The 14,605-nt window shown below is 30.5% G+C and overlaps 1 protein-coding gene across 2 annotated transcripts in view; it reads left to right on the forward strand.

The window, feature by feature from the left end:
* The window catches only part of LOC145265462 (uncharacterized), a 407,543-nt gene that overhangs the window by 133,833 nt on the left and 259,105 nt on the right, over nt 1–14,605 (forward strand). For both annotated transcript variants that reach the window (XM_080121324.1, XM_080121325.1), the window contains exon 3: nt 12,377–12,583. In XM_080121324.1, the coding sequence (XP_079977450.1) occupies nt 12,377–12,583 (207 nt within the window). The remainder of the gene's footprint in view (nt 1–12,376; nt 12,584–14,605) is intronic.

The raw sequence follows: 14,605 nt of genomic DNA on the forward strand, positions 1-14,605 counted from the left end.
CCAAAAAACCAAATGTCAGCAAATGTTGGATGGAAAACTGATTCACCTAAACTACATTATTAATAGTTTATTTATTTTTTGTTGTTGTTTTGTTATTGTTGTTTTTAATGATTTGTCTAGGAAATATGCTTTAAGACAGGCGTAAATAGTAAATGTTTTGTTTGTTTTTTTTTCTTTCTTCTTTTTTTTTTTTTTTTTTTTCATCTTCAAAAAAGGCACACTGCCACTTTGATGTAGCATTATGATGATTATCTGGGACATAATTTGCAGGGAGTTGAACAGCAAGATGTCTGTTAACATTACACTTGAACTTCTGCATGTCAGTACTTTCAGGGAATCTAGAACCTGGAAGAGGATTCCTAAGTCTAACAGTCCCAGGGAAGAAACTATTCAAGTAAAAGGCTTTCTGGCATCTGGGGATCTCTACTGTGTAGGGGTGGGATTTTGCTGAGGTTTGTTGGGGATATTTACGTTGAGGGGGTACAAGGGCTTGTAGTTTGGAGTACCTACCATTAAAATACTTGTAGAACAGGCAGAGGGATGCAACATTTTGTCAATGGGACACAGGTTGAAGCCTAGCTGACAGTTTGGGACCTATTAGGTTGGCAACTCTTTTGAACCATGTCCAGGAGTGAGACTAGTAGCAGATACACCAGCCCAAATGTGGCAACAATACTCCATACATGGGCGAATGGTAGCCTTTTAGAGATACGGGATATTCTCAGGCATAAGTAACTTTCTAGCTTGGTAGAGAGAGACCACCTTCCTTGCAGCGGCCCTAGCAATGCCCTCAGTGTACCTGTTTCAACTTTTGTTCCCTGTGAACGTTAAGCCAAGGAGTTTGATTGAAGTACTTTCAGGTAATGTATCGTTAGCCATAACTATCAGTGGTTGCGGTTTCTTGTAATTATTAAAGGAAAGATGCTTAGTCTTGGAAGCATTGAATGTTACCATCCATTTTTGTCCCGATTCCACTACAAACTGCAGGTCTTCTAAGGTTTGCGCTATTGCCTTGAATATTTGTTCATTCGTTTTCTCTTCATGCCTGTTATAGAGCATGGTGTTCTCAGCAAATATACCCATCTCAGAGACAATTTTATCAAGGAGGTCATTTATGAATATCAAGAATAATAAAGGTCCAAAAATCGACCTCTGAGGTACACCTGCATTTATATCATATTGTTTAGATGAGCAACCACCAAGGACAACCTGGATTCTTCTTTTATTTAAGATAGGTTTAATTATGTTAAGTATTTGTCAAGTAATATCATACGATCTGATTTTCATGAAGACCATCTTGCCATACCCTGTCAAAAGCCTTAGACATATCTAGGTCTACTGCCCTAGCTTCCCCTGTCTTATCCCGTGCATGGTATATACGTTCAGAGGTTATCTGCAGTAGAACGGACCATACTGTTGGTCAGACAGAAATTTCAGACTAGACCTTGATTAATTATCGACTCAAATATTTTGGTGAAAAGAGGGAGGAGACTAATAGGGCGATAATTTAATGGGTCAGATCTTTCATCAGAAATTTTTGTAGACTGGTACCACAGAAGCAGTTTTCCAGCAGTCAATATTTAAGGCATTTGTTGAAAAGAGCGACAACAGTCATGGAAACAAGCGTCCAAGAGTGGCGTGTGCATATTGTAAAAAGTCATGACACTCAAACTCAAAACTCGACTGATGGGAAACGCAAAGGTGACATATGCAAATTAAGACGCAGTCATATTTGGGGCATATAAGAAGCCGGTATTTCATTGGTGAGAACGTTTTTTTGTTGACTCTGAGTCATTTGAACAAACGGTTAATTCGTGTGTCAGTGGGAAGAAAAAAAAATGGATTTTCTATGAATATCGAAACAGGAAAAGAAAAAGGATTGCCATTTTTGTGTGTGCCGAGTACATTGCCAGCTCAAAAACTTTTCTTTTTTTTTTTTTTTTTTTTTGCATGAACAGTTGACGGTATTCAGCAGTTCAAAGGAAAACATTAACTTCAACTCTTCAAAGAGAGAACCGGAGCAACCTTAGTGGAACATTTTTTTAATGATACAGTCGGGATGAGATCAGGTCTGCCTGCTTTTGAGGTATCCAGGTTTTTTTAGGATATCATGTACTTGAGAAGGTTTTTTATGATATCACGTACTTGAGGTTTTTTATGATATCACGTACTTGAGAAGGTTTTTTTTATGATATCACGTACTTGAGAAGGTTTTTTTTTATGATATCATGTACTTGAGAAGGTTTTTTTTATGATATCATGTACTTGAGAAGGTTTTTTTTTTATATCATGTACTTGAGAAGGTTTTTTTATATCATGTACGGGAGGTTTTTTTTATGATATCATGTACTTGAGAAGGTTTTTTATATCATGTACTTGAAGGTTTTTTTATGATATCATGTACTTGAGAAGGTTTTTTTATGATATCATGTACTTGAGAAGGTTTTTTTATGATATCATGTACTTGAGAAGTTTTTTTTATGATATCATGTACTTGAGAAGGTTTTTTTATGATATCATGTACTTGAGAAGTTTTTTTTATGATATCATGTACTTGAGAAGGTTTTTTTATGATATCATGTACTTGAGAAGTTTTTTTTATGATATCATGTACTTGAGAAGGTTTTTTTATGATATCATGTACTTGAGAAGGTTTTTTTATGATATCATGTACTTGAGAAGGTTTTTTTATGATATCATGTACTTGAGAAGGTTTTTTTATGATATCATGTACTTGAGAAGTTTTTTTTATGATATCATGTACTTGAGAAAATGTAATTTTTAGATCGTCTAGTGTTGTTTGTTTGGTTCAAAGTAGAGTTTGAGACAAACCGACATGCAAGCATTTTAGCCTTTTCAGTTGCCGATCAAACAACCTTATGATTGTTGAATAGTCAGGGAATTGGTGAATGTCCATTATTTACTACACTGTTGTGTAAGTGAAGAAAATATGCTTAAAATAATGTAAAAAATATAAATAAATCGACACAAATAAAGAAATGAGAAAATAGTGTTAGATTTACTTAATGGTTTAATCGTTTTATGGAATATCAACTCTTTTCAAATTATTTAATGCCAAATCTGGTCTGTTAAAAGTTTTAATGTTTTTTTTATATCTTCAAATATTTATTCATGGTATTCGATTTGGCTGTTTTGTAGAGGAAAATTGTTTTTTTGGCTTTGTAAAAGATGACTGAGCTTTGATAAAAAACAAAAACAAAACAACATATGTTTGGTACATTGATAGCAAATGTTTTTTTATTTACTTGAATCCCCACGAAGACAGTTTGATGAAATGTTGGTTTTTAATGTGGGGGAAAATCCAGTTCACCAAAAAGGTGTACTCTGGATTAGGGCAACAATTAAAATTGACTCCATCTAGGAGGGTTTCTTTTTCATTGACAGAGAACAGAAGCTGAAGTCTAGTATTGAAACAAATCTTTTGCTCGGAGTCAAAAGCCCAAATGTCAGCAAATATTGTTCAATCAAAAACTGACTCATCTAACCTTAACAAGAGTTTTGTTGTGATGAGCTTAGGTACAAAAAATAATATGAATACGAATTTGTGACATCTATGGTCTTGCTACTAATTGATATTTTTGTTAAGCAGGTACGATAAATAGAATTCGAGTTCTGAACTCTTTCTCATCTCTGTGCTTGTCTTACAAGTACTTTCATGGAATGTGCTCCGATGAACTTACTACTTGTCCCTCTCAATGTAAACATTCCCAATCAATCAGACGATCAGCAAAATCTCACCTCTTCAATGTAGAAATACCAAGATGTCAGTAAACATCTATATAGATATAGACATCTATAATATAAATCTCACCTGTCTGTTTAAATGTATGTATGTCTAAAACTTTCGACAGAGGCGACGGATTTTCACGAGATCAGTATCGTTTGGAAGCTTGATCCTTCAGACAACAAATATTTTTAAAAAATGGCTAAAAATCATCAATTCCTTTATCCTCAACTGGGCACTTTTCTACAAGGAGGGGTTTCTTTTTTGCCAATATTTTCAAGTCATCTTCTCTTTTCGATTGACTAACCTTTTTTTTTTTTTTTTTTTTTTTTTTCACGATTTTTTCCCCTTCGTGGTACAGGTTGGAGCCTGCCTGCCTACTACTACTTTTTTGTTTGTTTGCTTGTTTGTTTGTTTCTCAACACACACCTCCAAACACTCGTGCAACGCCGGGCACCAAGGCTAGTCTATAATATAAATCTCACCTGTCTGTTTAAATGTGTGTGTGTGCATGTATAAAATAAAAATGATATTTTTTTCATCATTTACTTTAACTGTTGAATATGTCAGTAAAGATTCGTAGAAATACTTATAAGTAAGCTTTTTAGCCTGATGGTTTCATCCAGGGATGAAACCTGAACTATTCAGTGTAGTTTACTTGCCATAAGTATATTTCCATATTATATAAGGCAATGCTTTGTGTAAACAAATAGTTTTCAGTGTTTATACTTGTAATTCTATCTACTTTAGCAATAACAGCCAAATGATATACAGATTATAACTTTTGATTGTCGATTACATGGTTGAGTTTTGAGCCCAGCTTGAGGCAGTTGTTCACCGAGCTGTGCTGAAGAGCTGTGATATAGCGAAATACTTAGTCTGTGGATGACCACGCATACATACATTATTAATATAATTTTTTACCATATCAAAATTCCGGTAATGTTCGTATACTAATAAAATCAGTCAAAATTAAAGGTTATTATTATGAAGCTTTAATTAGATCAGGACATCAAATACATAAAGGAGGTAGATGATAAAAATAGAACAAACTACACAATATCATATAACATGAAAGAAAGAAGAAATGTAAAAAGAATGAAAATATGTATAAAAATAATAAGAATGTAATTATAAATAATGAAGGAACATATAATAGTAATAATACTATTAAGAATAAGAGAAATAGACACAAAAAAAAACAAGTCTGGTTTAATCTTGATTTTACTAAATAATTGATAAGAACTTCCCCTCCAAAAAATAAAGTAAAATAATTAATAAGAACACCGTTTAAATTTCATTCTAAACCGCTACCAATCTAGGTAATACTAATATATGTTCTAATAACGGCAAAATAAACAAAATAATAATAATAGGATTGAATCAGGTGAACTAAATTTTGAGTGAAAATGTAACTGTAGAATATCTAATGAATGTCCATTGGAGGGCAATTGCTTAATTTCTGAAATTGTATACAAATGTGAAGTTAAGGTGGATAATAGTAAAAAGAAATACCTAGGAGGAACTGAATGTTTTTTTTAAGGAACATGTCCAACCCATGTTGCATCTTTTAAAATTGGGCCAGAGAATGAACCAAATAGGGATGAGGGTAATGATAGAAATAAGGATAGAACAAAAATAATTAATAAAAATAAGATGATGAACACAACTGCATTAGGTGACTAGGTTAGGAAACTATGTAAGAATAAAAAAGAATTTTAATTACTATGGTCAATAGTAGATAAAGCTAGAAAGTATAAATAGACAAAATAAAAAAAATGTAATCTATGTTTAATTGAAACATACCACATAGTGAATTCTAAAGAAGAAATGTTAAACAAAAAGTTAAATGTTATACAAAGCTGTCTCCATAGAAATAAAAACCTGATTAAAATAAATTAAATTTATCACGCCTAAAACCTGATTAAATTAAATTTGTTATCACGCCTAAAACCTGATTAAAATAAATTTGTTATCACGCCTATTAATTAATACTAAAATTTTAAAATGGTGCAGTAAATAAATTCTTATTTATTTTTTATTGCATTTTCACCCCCAAACAAAGCACATTGCCACTTTGATGTAGGGGGCTACTATCAGGGACATAAGCTACAGGGGTACTATGTGGGGAGTTGGGCAGCAAGATGTCAAGATAAATAAATCATTATAGCATCAACTTAACATATAGAAACTAAACTAATTATAACCTAAATAGGAAAATAGAAGTGAATTAAAATTTAATAATCATTATTGGTAATGAAATAACACCCGAGTAATTTCAATACCATAAGAATTAAAAAAATCTAACATTAAATAACTGCAAGATACGGAGACAAACCGATTATGAAGGATTCAAATAAATTTAATCAAAATATAAAATTGAAGAAAACTGAGAAATTAAACTGGGATTCTTATAAAGAAGATAATGTTGGAAATATAAGTTTTAAATACTAAAGCAAAAATTAAAATATGGACGCATGGAATTTTGATAAATTGATAAATATTGACAAAATAGTTATCTCCCTTAGAACGTAAAGAGATAGGAAAGATTAAGAATTAAAATGAAATACTTTGATAATAAGAATTGAAAAAATAAATTTAAAATTTAAATTATTGACATAACCAGTATGGGATGAAGATAAATTTTAATTAATACTATTTAAATTAACCTTTTTTAATTACAGATCTTTAAAAAATAACATGTTAAGCAAAAAAATTAATTAGTAGATCGTAACATGTAAATTAAGTTTATTCAAAACTATGGTACATTGAGAAAGGAATAGTGAAACATTTGAATTGAAAATAGATTTTGAAGTAGTAGATTAGTATTTGGAAAAAAATCAATTAAAAAAATAAATTGGGGAGGAAAATAATCATAAAAATTAAAAAAAAACATACAAAAGACTAAATCAATATTAAAATATGTAATTAGCTGAAATACCATTTTAAAAAGAAGTAATATGGAAGTGGGACAACTAATAAATTCGAAGACAATCGAAATATAAAACACAAAGAAAATGTACGAGTAATATGCAGGTGAATACAACTGCTTGATCTCTTAAAATAGGGATTATAAATGTATTTATATATGTGTAACTTGTGTATTTTGCCGTTTGAAGAGTAGCTATTTTGGGAATATTTTTCAATGATATATTTAAATTTGTCCAAATGGTTATGAAACAATTGTAACAGATAAGGAAATACACGATATGATGTTCTTATTTTATATTTTGTGTTAATTTTTTGTGAAAATATATGATCTTAACATAGATGGTAACGAATAAGGCTGGAGAACTGAATGTTTTGGTTTCGATTTTAGCTGATGGCACATAAGTCACATATTTTTTAACTTTTGAAACCACTACTATATGTTAGGTACAATATAATAATCAATACAGCATTGGCTCTATAATAATAAATACAAAATTTGCATGAATTAAAATATATTTGTTCTTATCTTACAACCGTTTTAACAGTTACATTGAGAGCATTGCCGAGGCTGCTGCGAAGAAGATGGGCTCTCTATACTGTGCTAGAAAGCTACTTACGACTGAAAGTATCCTGTATCTCCACAAGGCCACCATTCGCTCATGTATGGAGTATTGCTGTCATATTTGGGCTGGTGCATCTGCTACTAGTCTCTCGCTCCTAGACAGGGTTCAAAAGAGAGTTGCCAACCTGATAGGTCCTAAACTGTCACCTAAGCTTCAACCTCTGTCCCATCGACGTAATGTTGCATCCCTCTGCCTGTTCTACAAGTATTTTAATGGTGAATGTTTCAACAAACTACAAGCTGTTGTATCGTCTTAACGTAAATACCCTCGACAAACCTGACAAGCAGCAAAATCCCACCTCTACACAGTAAAGATCCCTAGATGTAAAAAAGCTTTCTACTCTAAGAGTTCTGGGAAAGTTCCAAGTTCCTGCTTCCCCAACTGTACTGACATGCAGAAGTTCAAGTGTAATGTGAACAGACATCTTGCTGCTCAACTCCCTACATAGTATCCTTGCAACTTATGTCACCGATAGTAGCTTCCTACATCCAAATGGCACTGTCTTTTTGGGGGGTGAAAATGGAATAAAAAAATTTAAAAAAAAAAAAAAAAAAAAAACGAGCAATGCCGGGGTGGCCTGATAGTTGATTATTCAGTTTATATACCGTTAATGATGATGATTGAATATCGCCTAAGTACACTGAAGGCAAATAATTTTATGTGATTGAAATTGTAGTTAAAGCATCAGAAATTTAGATTTGAAAAAAAAAAAAATTCATTTTAAAGGTGTGTTGAGCTTTATAATCAATGTTTTTTGTTTAAGATATATGTATATGGAAATTTGGTGTCTCTATTAAAATACAGTTGATGTAATACGCCCTCTCTCCTTGTGTATGTATATATATATATATATATATATATATATATATAAGAGAGAAACTGATACTTACTTGCTTACAAGGATGGGCATTGACATATTTTAAATATACTGGAATTCCCTAATTATTATTTATAAAAAAGCAAAGAGAATCAACATAAAAACTGATGCCACCTTCCTCTTCCTAGTCGAACGCAAAGTTCTTTGTAAATAAACAAATGTAGCACAGAAAAGTGTGACCAATGTTTATATACATAGACATTGTAGATATCATTTACAAATGCCTCCTCTGTCGGGTTAGTGGTAAGAGTAGCTGACTATCAACTAGATGGTTGAAGGTTCAAACTCTGGTTTAGGAGTGGTATTCGTCTAGCTGTACTGAAGAGTTGTGATACAGCTAAAGAGTTTGCTTGTAGGTGACATGTATATAATATACTAGCTACCCATATTCCGGTATTGCTTGGGAAAAGATATTAAGCAGAGAGAAGCTATGGTCAACATTGAAATCAAGCAACCTAACTGAATTCTATTTGAAGCGATCTTAGGTATTTTTATGTAATAATCTGAAATATTGTCAGATTAAAAAATAGAAGAATTTGTCAAAGTTTTCTGCAATAAAAAAAACTTATAAAATTAAAGTTTTTATAGTTTTGAATTTTTAAGATGAGGAATGATTGTGTTATTTGAATTAATTCGGATAATTGTTCTCATTGAGTGTTATTTGCACAACGTTTTGGTTGATGTAACATCTGACCTTTTTGCAGGTGTATACGTCGCCATGTTTGATAGTGGTAAAGGAGCAACTCTATACTTCCGAGGTTTTGTATTTAGGTTCTAGTTGAAAGTAAAATTAAAAATAAAACCAATAAAAATTATCAAACAAAAAAACTAGGGGATATTATTTCTAAAAAAAAGTTAAAGCTTAAGTTTAATTAGATCCATTATCCAATTGTAAGTTCTTAAAACCATAATTTATGAAAATAAGAGGTTACTCGTAAACCATAAATGTTAAACTATGTGTTGTTTTCATGATTTTTTAAAAAATGTAGTGCATTTTACTTGCATGATTTTGACAAAAGTAAAAAATTTCATACAGTGTAAGATTTATCTTGAACTGATGTATGGACTGATTAAGCATTGGAATTGAAGTAAAAATTTAATGTTTTTTAAATTTAAAAAGACAAAAGTACACCTAGAAAGAAAAATGTTCATGACGTGGAATGTGTTATCAGTATAAATAAATGTATGGAATAGTCTAAGTGCAGTAGTATTTCGGTATATCATTTCTAAATTTGTATAGTTGAATGGTTTCCTAGAAGTTGTAGGATATATAATTTAACTGTTTAATGCAATACATTTATATGTTGTTGTAATAGTTTAATGAAATTTAATAATTATGGTATCTACGTTTATAGCAAATCTGTATATCTGAGAATCGAGGTTGTAAAAATACCAGAATACCAGAATATTCTGGCAGTGAGGTCAGTGAGAGGATTTAATGGCTAGACAGTGTTTGCTACCATCTTTGTGAGCGTAAGAGATGCATTTTGTCCAGAATAAATGTAATAATTTTTAAACAGAGGTAAAATATATGCATAGTTTCATAAAACACACTTTAGAAAGTGATGTAAGTGATAAAAGCGAAACTTTTGTTTTGGAAGTGTTCGATTAATTTCCTATTAAAATTGTAGTGTCAAAGAAAAAAATAGGAACACTTTATGTACAAGACCCGTCCCAGGACGGGTAAAATTACCCACAACAGAACAATTTTGCATCACTTTTTATGTCTCCATATGAAGAGTAAAATAAAAATATAATATTATTAAACCGTATGTCTAGAATCCTTATTCAAATTTTGATTAAAATTCATTATATGATTTTGATTTTGGAAAATGCTTAAAATTCAAAAAATTGAAATCCAGAGAATCTTGCTTGATTGGATTCTAATAACTATGGATAAAATTTAATGCAAATCTGAAATATTTTTGAATTTTCAATTGAGAGATTGCGTTCTTATTTTGCTCATTATAGCTCCTGTGAAATATCCCTCAAAATTGAAATTTTTATTTATTAGTTAATATCTAATGCATATTGTTGAAATTTCTTAATTTAGATATTTGCCTTTTTTTTTTTCATAAAGAGTGTCCATTTTCTCTTTTCATGAAATTAAATTAAAGATCGCTCATATTGTCCATCATTACACCTAGCAACTCTGTTCCAAAATTCACAATGATTGGATAATTAGTTTAGGAATGAATCCAATACATAGAAATATACAAGCAGATTCACATACCTAATGTAATGTATGTTATAGGGATTTGCCCATTCACTCATAATGGACTCTTTTAATCATTATAAAAACTTCTGAATTTAATACTCTTGTGGGGAATTATCGCAACATAACACGAGACTACAGACTGTCTAACTTAACAGTTGGAAATACTGATACCCTTTCTTTGTATTCACTTTCTTGTACTATATATTTTTTCTACCTAAACCTGTTCTTCACATCTTTATAAGCCTTTCCTACGGCCACAACATGCATGTATATATTAGTGACCTGGCAAGGTCACAGGGAAGACAATCAAGCAACAAAAATAAAACTAAGCAAAATTCATTCCAAAGCAGCAAAACTAAAGCTGGCCTGCCAGGACACTATATATATATATATATACAAATGTAGGCAAATTTGGGAATATTTTATTGGTTTAAAAATATAGGTTCTTTTTTACTAATTGACATAAAAATTTAACCATAGCATAGTATTATAAGCTTCAAAAAGCCTGCAAATTTTCGTGTAGTTTTATCCCATAGAAACAAAGATTTGAGCATTTCAATATTCAATATGGCTACAAATATATAGGTAGATATACTACCTTTTTTTGTAATTTTATAAATTCCAAATCTCAGCGACTATTGATCAGGATTTAACAAATGAAGGCTCATTAGAAAGGTAATGACCTGAATTGTGTAGTGGGTTATGTGACATTTGCCCTTAAAGTCACACATTAAGGGAATTATCCATCATCCAGAGCCTATTTTGGGCACTTTTTTACAGCCATACAATGTTTCAATTATAATCATTTGCTTTCCGAGTTTTGCTGAAGAAGGTCAGAAGTTAAATCAGCTAATACATTGTGAAAATAACTAAGATGAGAACAGTAATTTGAACAATTCAAATAATACATATCAATCCTCATCTAAAAACTTCAGAAATATTAGATCAGATTGGTATGGACCTGAATTAATACGGAAATGGAAATAACGCAGCAATAAAGTCGAAAAAAAAAATATCTTCATTAACACCAGTGTTAATCTTTGTTCAAGTGCTGATTGAGAATGCCGAGTCAGAATCAAACCCATAAATTTAGCTTCACTTCAATTGCCAAAGATAGCAGTTGAGATTATTTTGTGAATACAATATCATAGGGTGTAATGCTTGGTGCAAAAAGGCACAGAATTAATCATTCTCAGAAAAAAACAGGTGTTCTTGCTAATGTACAAAGTAGTGTGAGTATAGACCTGCTTCCCCACCTTAGGTTGGAAGATGTGGAACAGTGAAGTAGCAGGTTCAGTTCTCAGGAAACATGGAAGGAATTGATATGGATGGATTTGAAAGAAAGTGGAATAAAGACCTGGTCAGAGATAGGTTCGTTTGGAATTGAATTTCTAAAAGCTGTCCAACACATGCCAGCAAGTAAAGTGAATGGTTAAATGAATTTAAAATGACAAAATTACACCTGCATCTCTTTCGAAAAACAGGAAGTTCTACTTCATAGAAATTGATTTTCGTTTTGTATTTTTGTTCAGTAAGTTGAACTATTCCATGTGTGGGAGGTTGCATCTATTGTAAGCACCAGCCTCAAAATCTGAATGTAGTGAGTTCAATCTTTAAGCTGGGCAGTATAATTTTATTTTAATGTCTTCTTCAACCAAAGTGATATTGCAACTTTTTCCATATTGTAGCCAATGAAATTCTGTACTTTATATGGCATAGAGCTTTGATCTTGTGAAGTTCTACCATGATAGAAATTTTTATCGAATTTCTGTTTCCGAACTTGATGTATGAATCTGATCTTTGATAACAGTAACCAGTATACAAAATTTCAGGATTTCCCAACATTTTCGTGGCATAATTTTAGGAATACTTCATACAATTATCAAGCTAAGACTGGCTTGTCCTTATGTTTCAATTTCACAATTAAAATTCATGTTATATTTTTTCTAACTTTTTTCTTTTCTTGATTTTCTTTGTTTTAGGAGATTTTGAACACAATCAGTGAACTTCACCAAGAAACAAGTAGAGTCCAACAAACGATGACTGACATCCAAACAAAAATAAAATCTCTTCTGCCAAAAGATGTCGAAAATTCCTCAGAACAGTACAATACCTTGATCGAAGAGCTAAAGAATTCACAAGGTCTTCTTGCGAAACTCATCGACAAATCCATGAAATGTTTTGCACAGGTTAGTTTAAGGAGTTCTACCCGAACTTTTTACAAATTTTCACTCTTTTCTTTAAAATTGGCATAAAATGCACATCTATTATATAAAAGGCTGTTGTCTGTATCTATGTTTGTACATTCAACTAAAAGTAAAAACCTACAAAATAAAGACTCACAAAGTTGGTATATTTTTAATCAGTGTCACTCTGGATAATTAAAATTTAAAAATAATTATTCATTCTTTGGTGGTTAACTTGGCTAGGTTTCGTCAGGAGGGGAAGGGGTTTTTCAGCCATTTTCAATGTTATCTGTTATATAAAGGAGATGTGAATGATTTGCATTATTATTTTCAATACATGAGAGAGGAATGGGCTGGGTAGAGGTGATGGATGAGGAAAAACGAGAATGAATGAAAGACAGATTGCAATAGAAGTTTTAATATAAAGATGTTACATACATATTTTAATCTGTTCTGCTAGTATATCGTAAAAATTGAACAATATATATATTTATGACAAACATATTTTATCATATATTTTTAGAAATTACAAAACCAGCAATGATGCATTTTTTAAAAATAAATGTATTTTAAAGTGTAAACTTCCGTCATAAATTTCACAGCAAGACGTTTTTATTTTATTTTGCTAGTGAAAAAACAATCTTGCTTGAAAAAGGGTCATTTAAACCAAAATTTTAGCCTTTAAAATAAATTTATTTAAAAAAAAATACATTGTTTTTGATTTTCAAATTTAAAAAAAAAGTTTTGTTTTATGAAAATGTGACATTTCCTTTCATATTTTTTTATATTCAGATTATTGGAATTACTATTCTCATATTGTTATTCTCGCAACATTTTGGCTAATGTGATCCTTAACTTTCTGCAGATCTGTCTTGTCAAACTCCATAATCTATACAGAACCATTTATTTAATCCATAAGATTAGATTGCTCTTATTCCTGGTCGGACAGAAGCCTTAAATAATTAGTCTGCTGTATCATCCGTAAAAATTATACAATATATATTTTGCAAATACGCAAAATGTCAACTTGGTCAGATAGTTTTTTAGTTAGCAATGTTTCCATGGCATGATTTCTGAAATCTTTCGTAGAAATAAAACCTAGATAAAAAATTGGCTTTCTTTACATTGTCAAATAGCAGCATGCAGTCTGTTAACTTTTGCATTTGAAGCCTTAACAAAATGTTATTTTTTATATACATATATATATATATATATATATATATATATATATATATATACATGCTTTAAGTCAATGTCACTGATTTTAACTAAATATAAACGCATGAGATTAATGTAGTTTGCTTGAAGCATTGTTTAGCTTGTATATAAAAGTAATTAATGGTACTTATATAGAATAAAGACAATGTTATCATCTGAATTTTCCTAGCAGTTTACATAAAAAGCCAAAAGGTGCCGAAACGCGGAGCCAATGAAATCGCAGAAGCTAACACCATTTAAAAAACATTTATTTGATATTATTAGTTTATTAAAAAAAAAAACTAAATATCTATCTTGATTTGAATTAAAAAATCATAAAAGTTGAAAATGTTTTTGTTTGCGATCAGTCGTTTTTTATTCAAAAAATAAATATTCATGAAACTTACCTAACAATGAAATTTTTTCAATTTGAATTTTCTTAAAGTTTTATAAAAACTGTTCAATAATTATTCATTGTGGTTTTCTTTGTAACAACAAAAAGAATATTATTTCCATTTTTCAATTAATTCTTCATCAAATTATCTTTGTAATAACAAAAAGAATATTATTTCCATTTTTCAATTAATTCTTCATCAAATTATCTTTGTAACAACAAAAAGAATATTATTTCCATTTTTCAATTAATTCTTCATCAAATTATCTTTGTAACAACAAAAAGAATATTATTTCCATTTTTCAATTAATTCTTCATCAAATTTTCTTTGTAATAACAAAAAGAATATTATTTCCATTTTTCAATTAATTCTTCATCAAATTTTCTTTGTAACAACAAAAAGAATATTATTTCCATTTTTCAATTAATTCTTC

Source organism: Euprymna scolopes, chromosome 40 (genome assembly GCF_053919585.1).
Source record: "Euprymna scolopes isolate OS-2025 chromosome 40, ASM5391958v1, whole genome shotgun sequence".
Lineage (NCBI taxonomy): Eukaryota > Metazoa > Mollusca > Cephalopoda > Sepiida > Sepiolidae > Euprymna > Euprymna scolopes.